Genomic DNA, 27,019 nt, shown 5'->3' with positions numbered 1-27,019 from the left:
ATATTTCTACATGCTAAAATTGAAATCTGACCCAGATCTTTGCAAGTTAGCACAAGCCCATTTGCCTAATGCCAAAGAATACTAGAGCATTTATTCTTTCCTCTAATCTATTATACACATGACTGATGAACACTCTTTAAAAAATGCAAACGTAATCATACCTCTTTACCACTTCAAATTCTTACTAGACTCTCCATAGCACCCAAACTATGGTTAACCACGGCCTACAAAATCCCACGTAATATGACCCATATCAATCTGTCCAGTCTCACCCAGAGCCATTTCACTTTTCCTTCTGCTCTAGTGACACTTTTCTTCTATCTGTTCTTGAATCATGGCAAGCATTTTCACACTTCAGAGCTGCTCCCCATGCTGGTGATGTCACTGTTCACATCTACGCATTCTTTAGGTGTTTTCTTAAATATCGCTTTTTTCTTATCCTCCTCCCCATCCCATATGAATCTATCGAAAGCCTTAAAATCTCTTATCAAGATTTTACATTTCCCTTCATAGTACTTTCAACTGTTTATAATAATTCATTGCTTCCCATGAATCTTGTTACTAGGTGTGATGCCCTTCCTTTAACCACCCCCCATACACTGTAACACAAGAAGCTTGATGAGAGAAGATACCATGTCTATTTGCTCACTTTGTAGGCATAGCATCTAGTTCCTGGCTTGACACGTAGTATGCATTCAAAACACATGCATTAAATGGATAAAAAAATGGATTATTTTAGATTCAACTCATATGACCTTTCCTAAGACTATTTTGGATCCTTCTTCCTTATAAAAGAAGGTCGTTTCCAGTGGTTTTACTAATCAGAGTGCTCCATCTACTTAAAAGGCAGAAGTTCCTGTTCCTGTTTAATATGTTTGTGTTAATGATGCTATCAGTAAGCATTTATGAAGTGATCTATTTGATCTTGGAGCCTTACAATCTAGGTTACAAGTACACCATATATCATGCACTGCCGGGATTTATTTTCCTAAAAGACAGCTTCAATGACTACATCCCCTTGCTAAATTTTTGCAAGAGATATCCTTTTCCTAATATACAATCTCATCACTTCCGCATTCAAAACTATTCTTAGGTGGACCATAACCCAATCCTGTTTTGTACTTTCCGCAGCAAGGTAGTTTTCGCTTCATTCAAAGTAGCAGTTCAATGTTCCCCACACATATCCATCTCTGGGCCTTTGCACTACAAACCTTCTCAAAACGAGGGCTCCTTTCTGGGACAATTCTCCCATGGTAACTATGTTTGCTGATTTCCTCTGCGCTCTTCAAGGCCCATTTCAAATGGATCCCAGTGACCTGACTTTGCAAATTCAGGATACCTACAGTGATGCTTGTGCGTTCTCAGCAGATGAGTGGTTCCCTGAACACCAGCTTCTGCCCTGTGAATGTGCTTTATAGCGTAGTTATGACTTATGACATAGGGGGCATAAATACAATATAGCAAAGACACTTGAAAGAGAACTTCAGGGACTATATTCAAATAAAAATTCAAACATTTCTAAAAAATTAAATCTATATGTTAGCCAATAAATAAAATAGTGGAAAAAGCAACTCTACTTTAGAGCCATTATGAGAAGCTGCCAAATGTGCTATAAATGATAAACGTAAACTTCACTGTACTAAATGAAGGATTGGTGAGGATGAATCTTTAGCACTTTGCATACTCCTGAAACCACGAACACCTACAATAAAGGTGCAGGGAATTTCAACATACAGCATAGAGTATTGGTAGAGAAAGCACCACTGAGTGAAAAGGGATACCATAGTGGGATATATTAAAATATCAAGGCTGAAAATCAATGGTATGAGATACTTACAATAAGCACAATTCCATTTTTCTCCTTAGTTAAATTTAAATTAACAACCTCAAACTCCCTCCCTTTACCTGCACCTACCTTTATAGCAGTACTTAATTGATGTAAAAAACAATTTCCCAGATGAGAATGTAACGTATCATCATTTTGTCAAGATCCTAATTTGTTAGCAGCTCAAGCGGCCACGTGAAGCTAACAGAAGAGCCACGGCACTGCTGTTTTCCTGGGAGAAAATCTCACAGATATTCCCTGTCCTGGGATCTCCCTGGCCTGAGAACATTTGGCAGTCCTAGCACTTTGACATAGCACAGTGCGTTAAACTCACTCCAGGGAAGAAAAAGTATATGGTACAGCGGAATTGGAAATCTGTCTGACTAACGAAGGGACCATGTGGGAGCTGTGCTCATGGCATTCTCATTTGTAAAGGAAGGAAGAAAGCCTTTACGAACAATAAAGGAAAGCAAGTGAAACATTTTGCGGAACGCACATGGATTTAGAGCTAAGTCTTCCCCTGAGAATGTTGCCAATGAAAATGAGGGTATCAAGCTATTTTTTATTTAAGCAGTGGGTCAATACGATTTTCCAAGGTCAAGATCAATATAACATTAAAGCCTCTTTGCTCTCTGAAGGGAAATACTATCATAGCCTATAAAATCAATAAAACAAATGCAAAATTGGATGTAACTATTTTTTCTTGTTTTTATTTTTTCCTTTTTAACTGAATGATAGTGTTATTTATAAACCACTGTGGCCAGTACTCCAGATTTTTCCTCTTTGCTCTGCCATTACTCTGGTCACAAAGATTTTTATTTATTTATTTTTTTTGAAGACTCAGAATTACATGACAGCAGTGACAAAATCTCCCATCCATCTTTCTGAGACAGTGGGTTCCATCGTGCCCTAAAGCAGAACACTCCTGATTAACCCAGCAACTAAGAAATCACTTCAACCCTGATGAAAGACTCTTTGATAATATACCTTCTACTCAGAGGGAAATAATCTCAGAATTCCAGAGGGGAAAGCATATTGAAAATTTAGTTTCTAAAACATGATCTGTGTTTAAGCTAAATATATACATACATACACATATCAAGCCAACATGTTTACAATATATTTACATACAAGTAAAAAATAATAATACATATTTTTAATTTTTAAATTATTTCTAAACCCAAACTGACTTTAATGAGAATAAAATTAAAATTAAAAATCTCTGGCAAGGAACAATGCAGGGGAAAGGATCCAGGCACGTCCAGCATCTCCCTACAGCCTCCATGCAGGCCCCTCCAACTAGACCTACTCTGTCAAGCACCCTTTCCACAGACCTGGTCTAGCAGCTGTCTGTCCCTGGGGGATAACTTAGGGGACTCCCCAGGTCCCATCTCTGAGCCCCTACCATCTGTCCCACTTCCTGGACTTCTGGGAATTGATCATCCTTTTCTTGATTCCCCTGATCTATCTGGTACCCTAGTTTCACAGAGGCCCCTCCAGCCCTCTGGTTCCTGTTGGTTCTAACAGGTTTCTCTGATCCCCTAGTGCCACTCACTCCCTGTGGTCTTCCTATCAGCAACCCCAGCCTTGGTCTACTTTCCATGTGGAGTCCTCTGACTTGACCCCAGTCCTGTTTGTCCCAGCTCTGGAGAGCCCCCTGACCTATCTGCCTTAGGCCATGCTTTTCTGGACCTGGCTGGACAGGGCAGTGCCTGAGCTGTGGCTTTTGTTGGCAATGGCAGTTACAGCACCAGGTTCAGGGAAGGCCAGGCCCTGGGGCTTAGGAGCTGGGAGGGGCTTTGTGCTCCGAAGGGGTGGCATGTCACAGTTGGCAGTGGCAGGGCTGTTGGGGAGCTCATGGCCTCCTCCTTCACCCAAGCCTGGCACCACCATACATCTTTGGGCTCCTGAGGCAGATCATCAAGGCCCTGCAGAGTGGCGGGGACCAGGCCCTCAGGTTCCTCATGGATGAGGTCTTCTTTCGGGTCTGTCAGCCTGGCCCTGAGTAACTGCTGCTGCACATGCTCATACAAGCCCCAGGAAAGAGGTTTCTTTAACTGTGCCCCCTCCCCTGCCTGAGCAGGGCTGATAACACATATTTTTTAAGGGATATTTTCATGTATACTCAAGTGACAGCATTCAAAAACATTCAAATTATGACCTCTTATTCCATTTATGTTAGGATGAAGGCTGTACACCTGTAAACATTCGTAATCCTCACTGTCCCATCTGAGTGCAGTTGTAGCCCCAGCATTACAATACTGGGGTTACCATGCACAGGGCTGGAATACACATCAGCGGAGACACAGATCTCCCCCTCATGGTGCTTGGACTCCCCCTATACAGATAGAACATACAAAATAAACAGATTACTATAGGTTGGGACGATCAGGAAAGATGTCCCAGCCTTCCAACAAGAAGGGCAAAGCCTATGTAAACAGTGAAAGGGGTAAAAGTAAGTAAGGGGGGAGGATGAACAGTGTGGCAGGTAAGAAGCATTTGGTTTCTTGAGAGAACAGTAATTATCTGCATAGAAACAAGAGAGTTTAAAAGTTGATTTGGCACTACCCCTCTTCCACCCAAATTATTCTTAAAGGGCTTATTACTAAGAAAATACATATATTATCCATGATCATTTTATTTTAAATGACCTGAAATGTGCTTTTTGCAAATGGGATTTGAGTGGATTGAAAATGAGAGCCGGTCTTGGGGCCCAGCCTTTCATCTCTGTTTATACCATTAGCTTATACAAATTTGGAAGTTTAGACTGAAAAAAGAAAAAAGAAAAACCATTTCTATGGGATAACAAATGCATGTGATAGCCCTGATTATAGTCCTTCATTTACAGAGAAAGACTAAGGATCTATGGCTTATTAATTTAAACCAAGAAAAAAACATTTGCCTGAACTGACTAGATTTAGAATATGAAATTTTTGATATGATTATATAAAATTGCACAATTCAACCTCGTTTCATACAAGATTACATGTAACTCACTCGTTTGGTGGGGTGACTACTTACATTGAACTGCACCTTCTTATTCCAAAGGGCTTTTAATAAGCATCATTAAACTCTTGCAGAGATGGACAAAACTTCATCATTTTGTCCTTTTTGATAAATTTAGCATTTTAATTTCTTATCATTGCTAAACTCAGAATAAGTAATTTTAAAAAATCATACAACATAATCAATATTTGAAGCACCAAGTAGCACTGGCTCACTGTCATGTGCTCTGTTGTTAGAAAACAGTCTTTTACAGCAAATATTTCCGGCACCTGCCACCTGCTTCCTGGATTCAGGAAGCTATTCAGTGTAGAAAGGTGTTTGAATTTGATAATTTCCTGATATAATTAAAGTGATTCTTTGGTCCTATTCAAATTTCACATTAAAGCTCTTTCATCTACATCAAGTATACCAAGGTGAGTTGAAAATCTCTTACTCTACATTCATAACATATATGGTGTTAAGATTCTTGCTTATTATAGAGAGAAAATTGTATACCTAAAAGCTGCTATTAATATAATTATTTGACAAGAAAGAGAGTGACAAGTCTAGCAATAATAGTAGGCTTCTCGGGGGTGTCCATTATAAGAACTACGATTTAGTGGTATAAAGACACAAGATGATCAAAAGCAGCTCCATTTCATAAAAGATTGGATGAACTACAGATGCATCTAGAAAAGAGAGGAACTCCCCAAGGTCAGTTAAAAAAAAAAGAGAGAGAGAGGAAAAAGGATGGTTACTATGGAGAGTTTGTCTAGATACATATTTCCCAAAGTGTACATTAATCACTTGAAATACATGGGGATTTGACAAGGAGGGCAGGGACAACGTGTTAAAGGTTCAGGCACACATACAAGTATTTATGCCAAAAAAACAAAAACAACTTCAATATACTGTTTCAATCAAAATTTCCAAAATTATTTAACCAGGAAACAAATATATATGAATATATATGAATGATATAATTAAATATGTCATATATACATGCAAGTGTGTAAATACATACCAAAAAATGGTACATATTTTTGGGGGTACCAAAAAAATGTAGACAAGTGGACACTTTGGTTAACGTTGCTCAAGCAGTACTTCACCAAAATCAGAAGTGTCCAGATGCTGATGGTAACCACTTTGGGCACCTCTTGTAATTGCAGAAATCAAATGTGATTGGTATACATCTTTTATTATTGGTGTATGTTGAGTATTACAATTTTAATAGTTTTCCTTTCTTAAAATGTGTACACATTTTTTTTGGCACTGTGTGTGTGTGTGTGTGTGTGTGTGTGTGTGTGTGTGGCTTATTGGCATTATCTGTAGAGGAGGCTTTGAGATAAAGAAAGGTCAAAAAGGCTGCAAGATTGGGACTTACTTTTTCTTGCTCATGTTCACTGAGCTGCTAATCTGAGAGATATCAGAATATTGGTTGTATAAGAGGGTTTCTCATATACATGTTCACAATTGTGATCCAAGAATCAAGACTGGGAGGTCTCAATCTCTTCAAAGCTGCACAGAGGTCAGAGGGTAGAGGGATACTTTCAGTGATGGGATTAGTGAGCAGATTTCTTTTGGAGAGAGTGAGTACTCTGCTGTAAGAGACCCTTTCCCAACTCCCTTTGGGATATGAGTGTGGGAGGGCTACCTTCTAACACTTGACCTGTAGGGAGAGCTTCTAGCAAACCCCCTGGGGATCTTTGAAATATGTTCACATAGTTGGGAGACATGGGTCTGGGGTCTGAATCCCAGGTGAGAACACGTAAATAGCCTGTGGACACTGAGGTCTGACTCCTTCCAAGGAATTGGAAAAGGCTGTGTACTAGTTCCTCATTGCTTTGGTGGATGAGGCAGTGGAGTGCTGAGAGAAGGGTGAAGGGAGGAAGGCAGAGCTGGTTTGTGGACCAGATCTGAGACATACAGGGGAGGCAACGTTACATCATGGGTCCTGTCCAAGAGTTCCATCTGGCAGAGTATGGAGCCCTCGGCAGAAAGAGGCTGAAGATAAGTGCTAGGTTCTCAGGGCCCCATCTAGGGAAGTGCAGGAGATGGACTGAATGGGACTTACCTAAAGAGCCCAAAGGAAGTGTCAGACCCAGCAAAGAACACTAGCTTAACAGATCTAGCAGGTACATTAAAACTGCTTCCTCCTTCCCTCTGCTCCCTCCTTCAGTCTTCTACCCTGACGACAAACAGCAGCTCCTGGCAGGCTTATATGACGGTAGAGAGAAGAGAGTTTACAGACCCATCCTACTTTTCTCACTCCTGGCTTCCAGCCCCTTAAACCCTTGGGTGAGAGTGGGAAAAGATTCAATTTGCTCAGAAAAACTGACCCTCACTAAGTAGGAGACAAACATTAGAATTGTTTTGGTTATTTCTGAAGTTGAGGTTGATCAGTTACAAAAAACTGCAGCTTGCTAGTAATCCAAAGCAGAGCATCGAGAGAGGGACATTTTAAATACCACCTGTTTAACACCATAAATCCTGTTATACCTGAGTGAAGGGGGAAATGTAGATGTCTGCAATATAATAAAATACAAAACATGATAACCCATCAAATCAGCAGCATACGTTGTGATTCAAGTCCAAGTTTAATCTGCGATGTTATAATACGAAGACCATCATGCATTTTTTTGGTCAAAAGACAAAATAATGATGGTGATGATGATGATAATGATATAGCCTTGTCAGATTATGAACATTGGTATATTGTGTAGATAAGGATCTCATGATCAGAGGACTTAATGCTACTGGTTGGGAAAATAGAGCTACTTAAGGTTGGGAGATCCAGATTCCCAAAGATTTTCCCTAGGAAGAATGCAATGACTGAGCTTTCAAACTTATACAGTGGGATGGATAACTTTCAATAGGCTAGATTTGCTCAATATGGTCCCTCGAGCCAAACAGTATGATGAGTGATGGAGAGATGGTAGAGTGTTATGTCTAGGAGTGAATTCTGGAGCCAGATTAAGTGGGTTGAAGACTAGTTCATTCTGCATGGCTACTACAGAAGGTATTAGGTGGAGTTTGCTTCTTTTACATCAAAAATACATTACTAATGGGTGCGTAACAGTGAAAATAATATCAATATTAATTTCTTAGGCAGCCATGAGATGGTTGCAATACATCTAAAGACAAATATTAACTGCAAAATATGTAGTACCTCTAAAAGTTAAACTTAGAATTATGTATGACCCAAAAATTCCACTCCCAGTATGCTTGCCACCTGTTACGCACTTGTAAGATAAAAAACTTGATGACTTAAATTAAGGCAAACATCATAACATCTTTGCTTATAAACGTCTATGATGACATCATTGAATGAATTAGGTTTCTGAGTTAAACTTGGCTTATATGGCAGATTTAAAATCATAGAATGGTGAATTCACTTGATATGCAATAAAATGCTAATAAATGCAATCCCGAAAATTGGAGACTTGTTTTTGAGAAAATAGGTAGCAAGGATGCGAGCAAAAAGAGGTAGGAAAAGAGCATTTTTATGAAAAGCAATATCAACTGAAAGAAAAAAAGAGAGACAGATTTAATAGAAATACATAATCTTATCTTAAATCCCCATAAATTTAGCCTGAACTCCTTTGAGTTACAATTTTCAGGCAGTCACCATTGTATGAATTATCTTCTCCTTTACTATGGGCTTTATTCTCTACAATTTAATTGGAGGCTTTATTTTAAAATGAACCTCAAAGCAATTTTGATAGTTAGTTCATCTTTTCATTACTTGAGTAATGAAATACGAACTTGTTCTCTGTAATACTGGGTGGCAGTGTAATTATCTTCAAGGGAAATAAAATATCTAGGTTCCCTTTCTCCTGTTGTGTGATTACAGTGTTGAAAAATTTTGCAAATAAATCAACTGAAATGATCTTTGTCTGTTTTGTAAGTAATTATATGTGTAAGCTGTTATCACTCACTGGGAGAAGCATTCTAGAAAGAACTGTTTTAACCATTTCTTTCAGAAACACTCTTTGGCAAGGTGTATGCTATATACCGTGTCAGGTTTAGAAGAGTCCCCACGTAGTGAATTATTCCTTCATTATGAAATATTCTTATTTATCTGTCAGAAAGTTACTGATATTTGTTAGGAATGTAAGTACTTGATTGTCCAAGGTTTAGTCGCAGCCAAAGTCATTCAGCATATGAAAAAAAAAAAAAATCCAATAAACAAATCATTGCATATAACTACTGTTACTCTTTCTTTTGAGAAAAGTTTAGAGCAGCCATCATTTTAATTAACAGACTGTGTATAAGAATGCCTGATGGCAACTGTTAATATGCATTTTTAAGACGGGAAGATGCGGCTTATCCAGATATAAGGGCAACATATGTTCAGCTAAGCACATGGATTGTAATATAAATTATGATTATACCATGCAGAGAGGCACAGAGGGACATGTGCAATGGCTGCCTCTCCCCATTGAATCAGCTAATACATTTTTCTAACACATATTGGAGAAGGCTTTATATTATTTTAACTGAGGAAATATAAAAATACATGAACCTTGATAATACCTTAAATCAGGTTCATATTTTGAAATATATAACTATATTTTTGTGTGACTGCAAATTCAGAGTTTTAAAAAAATATACTATTCAAGAGAGAAACTGGAAACAAAAGCTATGAAAACCACCTTGAAGAAACCTCAACATATCAAAACAGATTGTGGTTTCATCCTTTAAACATTTTATCTCATTATGTTTTTGATAGAGGAGCTAGTTTGGGTATCTTGAACACGATTAATTCAATTTACAAAATAGCTGGTTGAAGATATTAGAGAAAAAACAAATGACCTTTTCTTGGTATTGCCGCCTTGAGGAGTCCAAAGACTGGATTAGAGCCGTGGCATGGCCCACAAACATGGCGTAGCAGGTGGCCCCCACAATCATGCTCAGCATGGTGATCCAGAGGTCGGACATGCTGACGGGGGCCTGGGCTCCATACCCGATGCACAGCATGTGACTCATCGCTTTGAAGAGTGCGTATGAATATTGCTTTCCCCAAGAGTCATTCTAGAACAGAAGAGAAAACAGACTGAGTCATTACAATGGCAGAATAAAACGTGAGTAGGACCTGTACACAGAGGTCTTACAGAACACTGAGTCTGGAGAAACAGCCTCGTAAGGGAACATTTACACAGGTGCCTCTCCCTATTTCTAATTAAACGACGTGATGTTTTTTCAAAGCGTGCCTAGCACTATGAAATAGAAATATTACTACTGTTAATATATGCATTTCAGTTTTAGGTCTGTTGTTTGTAAAACTAAACTTAGTGTGGGGACAATGGTGTAAGTATCACATAAAAAATGCCAAGGATGAATGCTGATGGGCTCATTTGAAAGTTTCCAGGAAATCTGGTCATTCTCTAGTAATGCATTTGGCAAGCTGAGATAGGTGTGAAGCTGATGGCCCTAAGTACGGGTATTTTTATAAAAAACTATGACGTTTAGATTTTTAAAATCCAAGTTGATATATTTGTACAGTCCTTAATCTTATTTTCTTAAATAAAGATAAACACATTTTGAAACACAGGTCTAATAAATGGAAAGAATTCCCTGAAACCCTCGTTCAGAGTAATGTATATTGGAATTCAAATGTCACGGCTTTTTAAAAAATACTAAAGTAAAACGAAATAAGCAAAATAATACTTTGGTAAACCCTCTGCAAAAAAAAAAAAAAGCTGACTTCTGAGTTTAGTTATTAGATGCAATTTCTGATATCATTTCGAAATATTATTGTAAGCTCAATTATACAAAAATAAACTTTTCAATATACCTTATCTGCCCTTTGATAACATTTAAAGAATGTTTTGTTTAATTTACATCAAACTCCCTAGTCCAGGTCTTACATAATTTATGAGGCCTAGTGCAAAATGAAAATTTGGGCCTTTTAGTTCAAAACTTCAGAAAAAAAGTGTTGTTAAAGATAATATAACACATAAATATTTTTTATTTAAAAATGTGTTACTACTTATAAAACTTAATGGGATAATAATGATAGATGAATATCAATATAAGTGTACAAAATTCAAAAAAGAATAATTTGGTATCATATATAATACAATAAATAATAATAATGTATTATTGAGATAACTTATTTCATCATGCAACTTTTCTGGCTTAATTTCCTCCAAATTCATTTCTTAGGTCATCAAAATTTATACAATTAGCTATTTCATTTATAATGATAAAGTTGAAAGTGACATCAGTTGCTTTTGGTTATGCAAGATCACAAATAATTTTTGATACTTTTCTTTTTTTGTTTGTTTGTTTTTTGTTTCTTTTAACTTTAATTCAGGTTTATTGGGATGACAATTGTTAGTAAAGCTACATAGATTTCAGGTGTACAATTCTATATTACATCATCTATAAATCACATTGTGTGTTCACCACTCACAGTTAGTTCTCCTTCCATCACCATATATTTGATCCCTTTTACCCTTATCTACCTTCCCCTTCCCCCTTATCCTCTGATAACCACTAAACTATTGTCTGTGTCTATGAGTTTTTGTTTCTCATTTGTTTGTCTTGTTCTTTTGTTGTTTTTGGTTTATATACCACATATCAGTGAAATCGTATGGTTCTCTGCTTTTTCTGTCTGACTTATTTCGCTTAGCATTATACTCTCAAGATCCATCCATGTTGTCAAAAATGGTCCTATTTCATCTTTTCTTACCGCCGAATAGTATTCCATTGTGTATATATACCACAACTTCTTTATCCATTCATCTATCGAAGGACATTTTGGTTGTTTCCATGTCTTGGCCACCGTAAATAAAGCTGCAATGAACATTGCAGCACATATGTCTTTATGGATAAATGTTTTCAGATTTTTTGTGTAGATACCCAGGAGAGGGATTGCTGGGTCATATGGTAATTCTATTCGTAATTTTTTGAGGAACCTCCACACTGCCTTCCATAGCGGCTGCACCAATCTGCATTCCCACCAATAGTGTATGAGGGTTCCTTTTTCTCCACAGCCTCTCCAACACTTGTTACTATTTGTCTTGTTGATGATAGCCATTCTAACTGGGGTGAGGTAATATTTCATTGTGGTTTTTATTTGCATTTCTCTGATGATTAGTGATGTTGAGCATCTTTTCATATGTCTATTTGCCATTTGTATGTCCTCTTTGGAAAAACGCCTCTTCAGGTCCTCTGCTTGTTTTTCAATTGGGTTGTTTGTTCTTTTGTTGTTGAGTTGCATGAGTTCCTTGTATATTTTGGATATTAGCCCCTTATCGGAGGCACTGTTTGCAAAAATCTTCTCCCATTCAGCTGGTTGCCTCTTTATTTTGCCGATGGTTTCTTTTGCTGTGCAGAAGCTTTTAAGTTTCATATAGTCCCATTCATTTATTTTACCTTTTACTTCCCTTGCCTTTGGAGTCAAATTCATAAAATGCTCTTTGAACCCAAGGTCCATAAGTTTAGTACCTATGTTTTCTTCTATGCAGTTTATTGTTTCAGGTCTTATGCTTAAATCTTCTATCCGTTTTGAATTAATTTTGGTACATGGTGACAGACAGTAGTCCAGTTTCATTATTTTGCACATAGCTTTCCAATTATCCCAGCACCATTTATTGTATGTTTTTTGCTTCTTTGTCAAAAATTATCTGTCCATATTTATGTGGTTTTATTTCTGTGTTCTCAATTCTATTCCTTTGGTCTATGTGTCTGTTTTTCTTTCAATACCATGCTGTTTTGATTATTGTTTCCCTGTAGTTCAAGCTAAAGTCAGGGAGTGTGACACCTCCAGCATTGTCCTTTTTTCTTAAGATTGCTTTTCCTATTCAGGTGATACTTTCCAATTTTAAGGGAGATCTTTCTGTTGATGGAACTGTTACTGGAGCTATTAAGTGTATTTTATAGGCTATGACAACATGGGAATACATTTCTGATAAATTCTTTTAATAAATAAATTTTAGTACATCTGGAGCTTATGATTCTCATGGAACAATTTTTCTATAAATACATCTCTTCATACAAATCAGTTTCATGTAACTGCAATTTTTAAATTAAAATTTTTAAGATAATTGTAGATTAAAATGCAATTGGCAAGAAATAATAGATGTACCTTTCACTCAGTTTCCCCTAATAATTACACACATCTTACAAACTGTAGTACAATATCACAACCATGAAACTGACCTGGATACAATCCACTGATGTCATTCATATTTCATTAATTTACATGTACTCATTTGTGTGAGTATATTTAGTTTTATGCAATTTTATCGCATGTGTTGGTCCGTGTATTCATCACCAGTTAAGACACAGAACAATTTCAATACAACAAAGATCCCTTATACTTCCTTTATATTGAATTTAATGTTAAATGTAAATGTATTCAATGGTATTTTAATATTTCCTCTGACATTTTCTGCAACCTGCTGAGGTCACACAAGAAACTAAAAGTAGTTTCATGATTTGTATATAATCCAAACTGCCTGTATGTGTATTCTATTCTTTATTTTCAATTACAAGGACAATTTGATTTTTAAACTGTCTCCCTTGTTAATAATTAGTTCATTTAAAGCTTCATGTGAAAATAGTGTTATTTTTCATCAATTGTGATTATTTTTAAATTTAATCTGTATTTCTAGGTTGGTGGATCTTTGCAATGTTGCAACAGTTTTCAAAACTGGACATGTAAAACTATGAATTATTTCTAACTCCCTGGTATGCTTTATTGCAATGTTTGTGTGTATTCTCTATTTTGTAATAATTTGTTGACAAAGTTTACTGCCTGAGCTCTGCAGGCACTGTCTTGGAACTTAGGCAGGAGGTTTCCTGTTTATGTAGGTAAAGCAGGGATTGCTTCCTGGGTTGCCAGGCAGCTGGCCTCTTCCAATGGGTCCTACCCCAGCCTGCATGTGGGAGCCACTCCTGTCTCCCCTGGTGGCCACTGCTGCTGTGGATCCTGCAGCTTCTGTGGCCACTGCTAGTCTGGTGAGTTCTGGCTTGGCCACACTGGGGACGCACGGTGTCCCAGACGGCTGAGGGATGCATGTGTGTGCTTTGCTGCCAGGTCAACTGCTTGCTTTCTGTGCTGTCCACTGTGTTTGCAGGGCTGAACCTGTGATGCACAGGCCACACTGGAGCTCTGCTGTTCACGTCACACTCCATTGTGCCAGTGGACGTCATGGACAAAACACAAACTCAAAAACAAAATGGTTAAGAATTTCAAGATAGTGGCAGCAGAGCATTCAAGCAAGCACAGAGTCCTTCTGAAAATGGGTCCTTGGGCAACTGCAAGGTCACACACCACATATCCAAGAAGCCATTCCTGCCTTTGTCAAGTGAACGGTTACATTATCTGAGGATTTTAGTTATTTTAAAAATATATTAAATCTATGTGGATATTTTCATGTTTTAATGGGTTTTTCCAAAATCAAATTTATGGATTAAAAAATTGAACGTGATAAGGTTTAAAAACCCAACCTTATAAACTTTGGAACTGCAAGTGGCTGCTGATAAATAAGAACTAACTAGCCCCATTTGGTTGAAAGGGTTAAGTTTCTTAAAGTCTAATTCATTGTTATTATAAAATGAGGTCAGGCTGCCATATCTGTCTGTCTGTCTATCTATCTATCTATCTATCTATCTATCTATCTATCTATCTATCTAACTATCTATCATCTATCTGTCTGTCTGTCTGTCTGTCTATCTACCTACCTACCTACCTATCTGTCATCTATCTCTTACCCATCTTCTATCTATCTACCCATCTATCTATCTGAAGAGTTTCTCATAGATCAACTAGTCTATATTATAGAAAAGATATGTAAGAGAATTAGGAATACACTAGAAAACAGTGGTGGCCAGAGTCAGGGTGACAACATTTTTCAGCATAATATGGGAAGCCACTGAAACTTTTTCAGTAGGGAATGATATAATCTGAACTGTTCTCTATGAAGACTAATCAGAAAGAAGTGTTAAGCACTGGTTCTCAACCAACGATGGTTTTGTTGAGGCAGAGCACATAGTGATTTGCCCAAGTTTACCAGGGTTACAAGTTTGTAAGTGGAAGATTCAGTGGTTTGAACACAGGCAGTCTGGCTCTAGAGACCATACTCTTAACCACTGTATGATACTGCTCTTGATTCTATAAACCTAACATATTTATAATTTCAGACAAAATGCTAAGGCTGAAAAACAAAATGATCAGCCCAAATCTCATATTTAAACCATTATTTAATGGAGTAAATTAAAATAAGACAAAGAGTAGCCCTAAAGAAAGAAAAGCTAGGATCTGAGAGGGTTTTTTCAAAATCCAGGAATGTTTCTATTTCCAGTACATCATATTTCTTTCATTGCATGGCTGTTCCCTTTTCATCTTTTAAAAATGACTATATTATTATACCTTAATCTACCTCAATAATAATAACCTTAATGGCAGACTGTATACTCAAAGCGCTTTACTATGTGATCTAAAGATTACTCACATATAATTTGCATCCTATTGAAAGTAAGTAATAAGTTAGCTGTGAACTCTGTGTTAATTAAAGCTTATCTTGTTTATCATTTTAGGTAATGATTTACCGACAAATTGCTCCTTACAGATCATTTTTTAAATTATTCAGAGTATTCACTCTATTCATCATCTCACTGAGGCACCATTATGATTAATTATTTTTTGAGGAAAATATACTGAGCCAAATTAACAGGAACCTCTATAAGTAAATTTCATTATTCCATCGGGAACTTTCAAATATGGTTTATGGTTATTCTAGGTTTACATTAAAATACTTTCTAGGCATTTGTTTTGACACCTTGTTTGTATTGTTACTGAATTTGGGACAGGGTAAAGGGTTGTGGCAAAAAATAGCACACACAATAAAAATAAAAAATAAAAATAATTCATTAAAAAATAAAAAATAAAGAAAATGTTTATTCTAGAATGTCCTAGACCTCCTGACATATGACACTCAAACTCAAATTAAGCCACTTAGTAAGCTGGCATAAGGACAAAAAGTTCTCCAGTCTATCATCTTTCACATGAACTGAAATTTTGCTCATTTAGGAGGTCAAAATATTCTATTATTGAATACCTGAATTAATTCTTCTTTATCACTTGAAAACAAATATGAGTATGAAAAAGTTAAGTAGATAAAATTTTAGCTAAGTATGAAATAATTGAACTTGAAGACTCAGCATTCACACATCAACTGCTAAATATTAAACAATCAGAGACATAACAAAGTAGTGGAACTAGAAGACCAGGTAGAGAATGAGCTCTGCAGAGCTAGGTTACCAAATTTTGATCACTGTGTTCAATTTACTTCTTCAACCATCGAATAAATTATCACTTATATCAATTACAGCAATGCCAATCAGATAGAAAGTTGAATTAAGGAGTTCTCAAGAAAAGAAATACAGCAAAGCATAATCTGCTTGAAGTCACAAGAAGTGTAGCAAAATATGCCACCAGTCCCCCAAAATTCCAATTCATTGAATATGCCATGATTTTACTTTATCTGCACATACGAGAACAGAGTCAGGGTAGTATGCAGTTGTTATCCATCAGTTTCTCAGTGCTGAAGTCAGGAAACCATGAATAGACTTTGGGTGCAAGCTTTACACTGATTAGTGATTGGAACAGAATAGTCACTGTTTTTTAAGTATTAATTTGAGAATTAATGCATTCATATATTTATTAGAAAAACATATGTAAAAAACATCCTTGAGGAGGTTTCTATCTTAGTTAAATGAAACATTATTTGTGACTTTTGTTACAGATCATGTTAAGTGATAATGTCAATGAGAAGAAAAGTGGAAGATCAATTTGAGGCCATCCTAAACTGAATTTTTCAGTAGGAACATTGTGCACTCCATTCCTAAGGAGACTTGGGGAAAATACTGCCAGCTATGTTTGGTGTAAGGTCAAAATATAGATAGCTAAAGGAAAGAATATTTGTTAACACACACACACACACACACGCGCGCGTGCACACACATGATGCTGCATTTCATCCATAGTATAGTACTGTGCAAAGCAAGCATTAACTCCAAAGTAGGCAGAAAAAGAGCCTACCAACATTGCACCTGTGTTGATTTAATGACCTGTCAACCTTGTTACATAACCTTACCAGTATATTAAACGTATTAGGAAGCAGTGAATTATTTCCCTTCAATTCACATGATAGAAAGCTCTAGGATCATTGGAATACATATTTGTATTCATGATAGCAATATATCCAAATAATTTAAATGCCATGATTTCTAGCAATAACACTTTTAAAAAATCAGATATGCAATGACATATGTTTTTTAGTTGGAGAAATTTATTTTTCTTATAGTGTTATGATCTGCTTACAAACATTTGTACCTCTGACATCAACCCTTCTGCATTATAGGAGGGTTCAAACAATTTCCAGCAGTAAAATATAAAGTTAGTGCATAACTAAATTGCTGTTGCCATATAAAGAATGATGTCTGGTCATTTAAAGAGCTTGGTCTAGACTTGTTTTCTAGACAATTAATTCCTTGCGCTCCAACTGTACTTTTTCCTGCTTCAATAATGATGATAAAATACATAATTTGCATTAAGTAGATTTGTAAATTAAAATTTAATGATGCTTGAGATCATGGATATTTTTTCTCATATTTCTTTTAATGTTGGTGCATTATTTTAAAATAAAAATGAAACAAATCAATAAATTATTTTTTAATTTTGTCTGTATATTAACTCAGTTTTTATACTGAGTTCATTAATACGTCTTACAGAAATGCCCCCAAACAGACATTTTTTTCAAGATGTTGATAGTTCAATTATAATTAGCATTTTAAGCAAAATACTTTCATTGGGAACCTCTTTTCTTGTTTGTACAAGTAAACCTAAGCAAATAGTATATTTTGCATATATAATTATTGTAAACATATTTTATATATATGCATAAATATAAAGAAACAATGGAAAATATTAATATACACTGAGTACGTAACTCCTTGCAAGGTACTATTATATCATCACCTCACTGATCCTCATAACATTCTTGAAACCTCGTATTGTTCTTAAAAGTAATAAACTCAAAGCTTAGAAAAATTAAGAAACTTGCTGAAAGTCACAAAGCTGGAATTCAATCACAGTTCTGTCTGAACCACAGTATAAACCCTCTCCATTCCAAAGACCATAGCCATGTATTTCATAACCATTTATAGGAGTAAAATTCATTGTAATTATAATGCAGTATTTTCAATCATTTTAAGAACATAACCATCACACAGACATTCTTTAAAGTATACGTTTTAATTTCAACCAGAAAAAGGGAACTTCTACTAACACCTTTTGGGAATTTAGAGGAAAAATTATCTCAGGTTTTCATCAGCGAAAACCTCTGAGGAAAAATTCCCTGGAGAGTTTGAAGTCAATAAGATGATTTGGTCGTACAGTTGTATTTCACTTTTATATTTTTCTATTGGCCAAGAGCTGTCAAAGGGTTCTCCTCCTTTCCTCCTATCCCTGAAGCCTGGGATGAAGCAACCTATTCTGGTATTTACTCGGAACAGTCTTCTGGAAGGAAATCCTTGCCTGAAGCTTAATTCTCTGGAGGAAGGTGCATGTGCTACAGGGAGGCAGGTTCAACTGGAAACACTAATCAGTGCTTGCGTGTTTGCATTCAACACCTGGCCAAAGTAAACTAAGTAATGATGCCATATATTCTAAGTGCTATTATTTACTATGGACTTTTAAATTAATTTTGTGGGTTTTAATAAAGCAGCTCTGCACTGATGAGCTACAAATTAGTAAATCATCTCTTGATAGCATTTTCAAATTGCTTAACTCTGCTAATTAATTTTAGAGCTTTCAGCATATTGGTAGTGTTAAAAACTACTAAAATTAAAGTGAAATTAAAGTGAAAACAAAGAACCGTAATTCTTTTTGCTAGTCTCAAACTTCTGCTCTTAATAAAGTAGCCACGTGAGATGCAAAAGAAGCAGAAGACTTAAGAGCATTTTTTCAGCCTAATTGTAGACATTGGGTGCTTATTGTTGATTAAAAGATAATCAAATGTACTCAATATGCAATTTTTATGTATACAAATGTTTATGTTATCATATAAAAGTGTAAGGCATTAGATTTTTTCTAGGTAATTTGCATACATGTCATTTTGTATGACAGATGGTGAATGTGGAAAGAATTTGTACTTTTTATGAAGATAAAATGAGAAACTTTTATATAATAGGGTTGTATTGACATATACTGACATATAAAGTGGCTGTATAAGGGCTAATACATGATAAGGTGTTTAGGTGTTTTCAACCTAAAAGAGTTCTGTAAATGAGGGTCTAAATGTATTAATAGTATGTGTAGGTGTATGTGTTTTGATTTAACAAACATGTTTATAGCACTCTCTACTGCCAAGTATAATTGCAATCTCTTCACAAATATATAAGTCATGAACAATTTTATTAAAATCTAATGTTCAGAATTAGGCATGACTAAAATACAGAAAAAATAAACCATAGACAAAAGAAACGTGTAAGCTGACAAGAAGCTCACTTAGTAATTGGTTGTTTATGTTGAGGTTAAACAAAGCTTTCCCATTATACCAAAGGTCAGGCTCTCATCTGTTACAGATTGTGAAATCCTGCCTTAGTAATGGTAGAATCTGCCCTTAACATTTAACATATCCATGCAATTTGGATGTTGGGTAAACAAACTTCTGTGCTTTTTCTTTTTGTATTTGTATTTGCCACTATGCCTGGGCTTCCTCTACCAGAGGTAAGGAGGAATAGTGAAATAAAAGAGTCAACCCACGAAGCATCTTTTTTCCGATGGCGGACTGATTTTTACTCACAGATTCACAGAAAGTAGGAAGTGTACAAGAGCTGAGCAAAAATTTAGTTTACCCCTTTTAGGAGCAAGCTGAGTTTCAGAATCTCCATGATTGCAAGATGAAAATACATAAATACCTAAGTAAATAAATAAACACAGACATAAATAAACATATTCAGAGTACCCAACTTTATTTTAATTTAATAAACAAGGAACAATATATCTAAGCTCTCATCTGGTCTAAGAATTGAAAAACAAAAACAAAACCTCATGTTTCTAAATGCTTGCAAGTATAACTTTCACTACCTTTGCATAATCACAATAATAACCATAACACCACCACCAACAAAAGCATTGAGTTCAGTTTATATAGATCTCTGACATTAAAAATCTAATTTGACTTGGTGATTATCACAACAACCTTATGGTAGCTAGAACAGTCTTCATTATGTTCATTTTACTGATAAGAACAAAGTTCAAATTTTTATTAACTTGCCCATGGCTTTATGGTAGGAAACAGTATTTCTCCATTGGCTCATTACAAATACAGTATGCAATTATAAACTGTATTTTCATAATTGCTATCCTATACTCTTCTTACAGATTGCAATTTAAGAAGAAAAATTAACCATGGTCTGCTTAAACCACCTCCATTTTGAAAGGGAGAGTGCAAGTCAAATTATTACAATCTATCTGGGTAAAATGATAAGGCTATTCATATGATCTGTATTGTCCGAACACTGCCACAGAATTATCTATTTTAGGCAAATATCCTCTTATTAGATTAGTGGGTAATTAAATATATAAAAAACATTACCTTATGCTAAAGTTATTTCGATCACAAATTTAAGATAAATGACACCAGTTAAAAACATTGTGTTACATTAGGAAATACTTTTAAAATTCCTCTTCTTATTTAGAGTGAAGTAATACCTACACAAATCAGCAACAATACCATACTTAATTCTAAAGGCATGACCTTAAATTGCACAGAAACAAAGCCTTCAATTACATGCTAGAACTTGGTGTATTGATTATGCAATCTAACAAGATAAGCCTAGGAAATCCTCTGCTGTGCAAGGGTGGATAAAAAGCAGAAAGTATTGAGCACTTACAGTTATTTATAGAAGACTAACCCCAACTTAAATCTCTTATCCTATGATGTGTATTCAGTGTATTCTTTGTATGTAAGGCTTCTGTGTCAGCGTTACTGCTCTGAGAGAATATTTTGCTTTGACTTCTAAATCCACATAAGCCTTAGATAAATGTAAGTTTTATAATGTGCAGATACCCTGATCTCAGGTACAACTTCAAAGAAAATTCAAATACCAAATAGTAGCACTTGAGAGGTAAAATGTAACATCTTGATCAATAGAGTCAAAGCAAATGTGCTTTTTATTAGTACTTAGAAAGGTTAAATGCCTAGGGTCTCAGTTGTCTCTGATAGATCAATTCTCCACTCTCATTACATTTGACTGTGAGTGAGTCTCTCTCTCTCTCTCTCTCTCTCTCTCTCTCTCTCTCTCCTTCTCCGTGTGTGTGTGTGTGTGTGTGTGTGTGTGTGTGTGTGTGTGTGTGTGTATGGAAGAGATAGAGAAAAAGAGATGAGAGAGAGAGAGAGAGAGAGAGAGAGAGAGAGAGAGAGAGAGAGAGAGGTGATTTCTTTTCAAGGTTCAGACAACCTTCTTTTAGTCATATCCATGAATTCAGATACAGACTCATTTGGAAATCTATAAGCAAACAAACTATAACACGGAAAGGAAAGAACTCGAAACAATCTGTTTTATTTTCTTTCTTTTTTCTTCTCTTCCACCTTTTGATTCTACCAGCTTATAAGATGACTGGGAAAATGATGAGTCAGACATAATTTCCACCTCATAAGCTCCTTTCAATTCTCTAAAATTAGAACAAACACACATATTGCCCCATATTCAATCATGACATTACTATCCAAAGAAAATATTAATGTCTCAGGTTACCACTGAACTTTCATTGATTCCATTTGAAATCACAATAATGGGGCTATTCTAGCGCTTTTCTTATGACATAGAGAAGAAAACTAAGGTTATTTTACTTTTGGGAAAGAAGCAGTTTTAACTCTATTTCTGTAGGACAAAAATTATCATAATAAAAAGGCAAATGCTTCCAGATATGGAGTGTACCTAGGTCTTTTGGTAGAATTCTTATTGCTGTCCAGTTCTAATATTACCCAGTGCCAACACCTCCCACAATTCTGACTACTTGAGTGTGAGGCATAATAATTGGTGTTTTCTGAGGGGGGCACACTGCCTAGTGCAATTCCTGGAGAAGACTAATCTATAGCATATTAATCAGACAAAAAATCCTACCAAGGATTTTTTTGCCATACCAAGGCAAATTCTTTAAGGAAAGGCAAGTCTTGAATGCCATAAAACTGAAAGCAAATATTGGAGGCAGGACCTTCTATTAATAATTGAAAGGAGATAGGATTGGAGTCAGGGTGTATCAGGTATATAAGAGGGGTGCAGGCATATTTCTGTTGTTTCTATTTTTGCCATAAACTGGCAGACTGACCTTAAGGAACACATCCAGAAAGGTCACCGATGTGTCTTCCTTAACTTCCTCAAACATGGAGAAAACAACACTATGGCTTACTGGCAAAGCTAGAGAATGCTTCAACAATTAACACGCATTTCTTAGTCAATAGGGACTGTTCGGAAAAGAGAAGTAAACAGTCAAAGCTTAATGGTTTCTCTTGTGCAGTGCTTCCATGACTCATGCCAGATTTTCCCAAGCTAGTTCTAAAATAATTGATCTTCGCCAACGAGTCCATAATCTTTTATCTTCATGTTTCTTTAGGCATTAGTGACATGGGTTAACAAAATCATCTTTGGGTATCAAGTGGGGGTACATACGTATGTCCACCTAGACCTGCCTAGGAAAGGTAGAGTACAGTGGTCTCCCTCATGTACAACAAGTGTGCTGTGCACTGTAGCAGCGAGCAGTGTGACACCGAGTTCTCTGGACAATGGAGACTGAAGCAGCAGTGAACCCCAGTGAAATGCCTTCAATCACACTGTAGATGCAGTTTGGGAGGAAAAGATCCATTTCTACAATAAGAGAATAAAGATAAAGAATGGCCTACACAAAAATTTCTCCCATATCTTCTTCAAAGAGCCTGGAAATTACAGTGAGTCTCTCTGTATAACGTAAGAAAGTAAAGTCAATGCCATTGTCTCTGGAAGGTCATGGTCTAAATGCCTGTGTAATACCTATCAGTTAGTATCCAGGTATCTTCCTGAAATGGCCTATAGGTTCTTTGATTGGCCCCAACAAGGTTCAGTTGAACTCCCAAGACACTGGAACTGGATGAGCATAGGCTAGCACAAGACATACCAAGGCAAATTCTTTAAGGAAAGGCAAGTCTTGAATGCCATAAAACTGAAAGCAAATATTGGAGGCAGGACCTTCTATTAATAACAGAAAGGAGATAGGATTGGAGTCAGGGTTATCAGGTATATAAGAGGGGTGCAGGCATATTTCTGTTGCTTTGATATGTCCATGGCTTGTCTTTGGCTATCACTGAAAATGTATTATGTGGTTAAAATGGAAGGGTTCAAAGGATTCGTTTCTATCCTCTAGTCTACTATAGTGAGTGGCATGCTGAGGAGTCACCCTAGAAGGTTGGCCAAGGATGAAAAATCAGACAGATATGTTTCCATATGAGGAATAGGAGAGCTTACGGAAACTCTGAGTAGAAAATGAATAACACACTAAAGAGTAAATCTCAGAGTACTGATTATTCACAATGAAGGTGGAATCTGAGCAAGGGTGTAGGGAGAAGTATCAAAAGAAATTAGGAAGAAAAAAATTAAAATCTTTTAATTTAGTTATTTCTAAAACTTTACCTGACATCAATACTCTTGTAATATAGGGCAGCTTTACCAGAAGAGGTGAAAGGTATCGATACTCTTTGTAAAGCAATAGGTGCCATGAAAGTATAAATGACAGTGTTACTGTTATTATTATTATTATTATTATTATTATTATTATTCTTAGTCAGCACTACACATTGACAGTGACATGGCTACCCGAGGATCCCAATTATGCGTGCCAATTTGAAGATGATGATATTTGATTCTGGTTATGTATTTTCTCCTAGTTTGTTAGTTACAACATGCAGGAACAAACCTAATAAGTAAGATGGGTTGGTAGTTTTACAAAGTTAGAAAAATTTCAGAGATAGAAAAAAAAGGAGCATGTTTAGTATTTGGAGTAGTGTTATAATCATAGCACAAGAAGGGGCAGGAAATTTGGGTTAAAGTAGTGATCTTGATAACATTAGCCATATAGGAAAATACATTATTTCAGAACACACTAAGACATTTCTAAAGACAATCTGATAGTGAACTAAGGCATTTTCAAAGATAATAATCTAACACTTGGATTAAAACTTCATAAAATGGGTTCATGGTAAAGTATGTCTTTAAGGAAGCTACACATAAACATAAAACAATGAACATAGCATACAAGGCATCAAAGCTAAGCTAAAAGCAGAATCTATATATCTCAAAGTCCAACAATTTGTCACACATTTTAAGATAAATAACTGAGCCTTGTAGTTTGCAATGGGTATAAATAAATTAGACTGCTTGAAAAGGAAAGAATTTCCAGAAAACAAACCTTCATATCCAATTGACCATGATTATTCTATCAAAATACAAATTTGAAGACATCACAGAGGTTCTGATGCCATTCACTAGATTAAGCAGATATTATTTATATAATTTTATTCATTGAGTGAGCTATGACAGGTTTCCATTATCAAATTGAGAATTTAGTTATTTGGTAATCTTGCCTCTTTCTTCCAAGCTGCCCCTTCTTATAAAACAAACAACAAACCCCAAGCAAATCTGGTTTACTCTCAATTACTTAGGTGAACAGAGTTGAACATGATTCATCAAAACAAGACAGACTACTCTCCAGACCTCTAGTCCTAACATTTACCTAGATGGCCTCTTAATGCCTTTAAAAAGACATTCCGACTCTGTAGTCCAAACTGAACTCATCTAGCCAGGCCTACCACCAAGGACACCTCTTGTCCCTGAATCCCGCATCTTAGTTTAGTATCACTTGATTGATTCCATCTTGTACTTCCTCTTCAGGGTGGTGAGACAGGAGAGCAGATAAGCAGTATCTGCTTCCACTTTACCACCCAAATAGCTTCAAGTTTCCTCACAGCTTCCAGAGTAAGTCCGTCCTACCAAAGGAACCACAATGGGCTGGTCAGGATGTAGTCCTGCGTCTCTTCAGAAACACTCCTTAATTTCTGAACCCAGACTGTGCTTCTGCCACCCTGAACTACTTGTGGTTCCCCAAAGACGCCAATTCCTTCTTCTTCATGCCTTTACAAAGGTCTTTTTCTCTGACTTGATATGTGTTCTGGATTCTTTCCCCTTTGCTTGGCTACTTCTGCTTGTCTTTCAAGATGCAGCTCATTTGGTAACATTCTCCCTGCAATTCAGCCTCCCAGCCGGGTCTCATCTGTATAGCCCCAGCATGTGTGCTTCCATTTATCACGTGATCGCCCATACCAACTGTTTATTTGACTTCACCAGTATAACCAAAGGTCCCTAAGAACAGGAACCATCACCTAACCATTTTGTATTACAAACATCCAGCAGTGACTGATATTAATAAAATCTTGGAAATATATTTAAATGACTTAATAATAGTACTCGAGTATTATTCTGTTCTATCATGTTACCATAGCTACCTTGAATAGTGTTGGAAGTTGAAAAGCCAGATGCCATTACCTGTACCACAAAGGAATCCAGACTCTCTTATTAAGATTCAGGGTATTTCCACAGTGATTGAAATGTGAACTTTAAATTAAATGAAATCAAACAGATGCCCTTAGCAGTTTATCAACTATTCTCCCAATTGATATCTGTACAACAGATGGCATAAACAACTCAGCATATATTTAAATACTGATATTAAAATTGAAATAATAGAAGGCACTTCAAATTTATTAGGTATTCTTTCCTTCATGAGTGCCTTTTCAGCGGATTGGCATCTGTCATGCAGGGTGTCAGGTGGGGTCTCTGCTCCCGCTCCCCACATAAGAACGTAGGACATGGTGAGGCCAAAAAGGAACACCCACGGAACCATAAGTAGGGGAGTCATACCACTATATTCTCGCTGGCGGCATCCGCCTCTCTGCAATCCGCTCTTGTTAGCTCAGCCACCATCTTCTTGCTAGCCCCCATTTTCTTGCTAGCGTAGCCACAGCAGTTATGTTAGTGGCCAATGGCTCACTGGTTACAGCTGACGGCCAACTAACCACAGCTGATGGCCATCCAATCACAGTTGATGGCCATTTACTATCTGAACCAACACCTTTCTATGTGAGGCCGAGAGCCTGGAAACTGCTTTCTGGGGCTCTGTCCCCACAGCATCCCTGTCTAATTTTAAGACATACTTTCATATATTTCTCTCTTTGAAAGTTTTCTCCCAGGAGGAAAGCAAATGTCCTTTCATAATGATATATTTATGCTTTCCTGGGCTCCAAGTGTCAAGAGTTAAATTTGAAACAGCATTTTAGTACTACAAATACCATCCTTTACATATTTTATTCAGGAAACAAAAAATGGAATACATACCAAATATATATAAACTGATAAACAACCTAACAGAAGTTGCTTTTGGTTCCCTTTGTTGATCATGACAAATCTAACAGTGACATTAAAGATTAAAAAAGTGTCATCCACTATTCAAATGTGGAAATGTGACTTGCTTAGTGAAAATTGTTCTTATGCAGTGTTTTCCCCAAAATAAGATCTATCCCGAAAATAAGCCCCAGTTAAGATCGTCGGCCAGATGGACGCATTTAGTATGTTGTGACGATGTTCCAGAAGAAGATGACATGACTGTATTTGAATAAACATAGATTGTTGTACATGAAAAAATATGATATCCCTGGAAAATCCCCCCCTAATGCATCTTTTGGAGCAAAAATTAATATAAGATCCAGTCTTATTTTCAGGGAAATACTGTATAAGGCCTGGTTTTATTTTCGGGGAAACATGGTAGATCTTATAAGATATGCATAGATGGCACATATATAAATATGTCGTATTATTTACATGGTGTTAATTGGCTTCTGCTGATTCTTGGGCATATCAAAACCAAAACACAACGGTCACTATTTTTGCTTTCCAAAACATAATTAATCAGCTATGATTGTTCTCAATATGCTCCAATTTTCTCTTTAGGGTAGATAATAAAACTGACAGATTTATCCACATAAAATTAAGCCATGAATCTTTGGTGAATAGGGGACACTGGATTGTATCCTTTCCCTTACTAGTCCTCACTACCCCCAACAAATTAAAAAAGATAAGAGCAATGTAAACATTCTTTGTAGC

At 36.3% G+C, this 27,019-nt stretch overlaps 1 protein-coding gene and 1 pseudogene across 1 annotated transcript in view; both read right to left on the bottom strand.

Moving 5' to 3' along the window:
- HCN1 (hyperpolarization activated cyclic nucleotide gated potassium channel 1) overlaps window positions 1-27,019 on the bottom strand; it is a 344,964-nt gene that overhangs the window by 86,134 nt on the left and 231,811 nt on the right. Inside the window, exon 4 of the mRNA XM_019736249.2 lies at window positions 9,626-9,844. Within this exon, the coding sequence (XP_019591808.2) occupies window positions 9,626-9,844 (219 nt within the window). The remainder of the gene's footprint in view (window positions 1-9,625; window positions 9,845-27,019) is intronic.
- LOC109449685 (docking protein 1) lies at window positions 3,398-6,208 on the bottom strand (annotated as a pseudogene).

This window comes from Rhinolophus sinicus, linkage group LG03 (genome assembly GCF_036562045.2).
Source record: "Rhinolophus sinicus isolate RSC01 linkage group LG03, ASM3656204v1, whole genome shotgun sequence".
In the NCBI taxonomy this organism is placed as follows: domain Eukaryota; kingdom Metazoa; phylum Chordata; class Mammalia; order Chiroptera; family Rhinolophidae; genus Rhinolophus; species Rhinolophus sinicus.
This window is presented reverse-complemented; position numbering and strand designations above follow the sequence as displayed.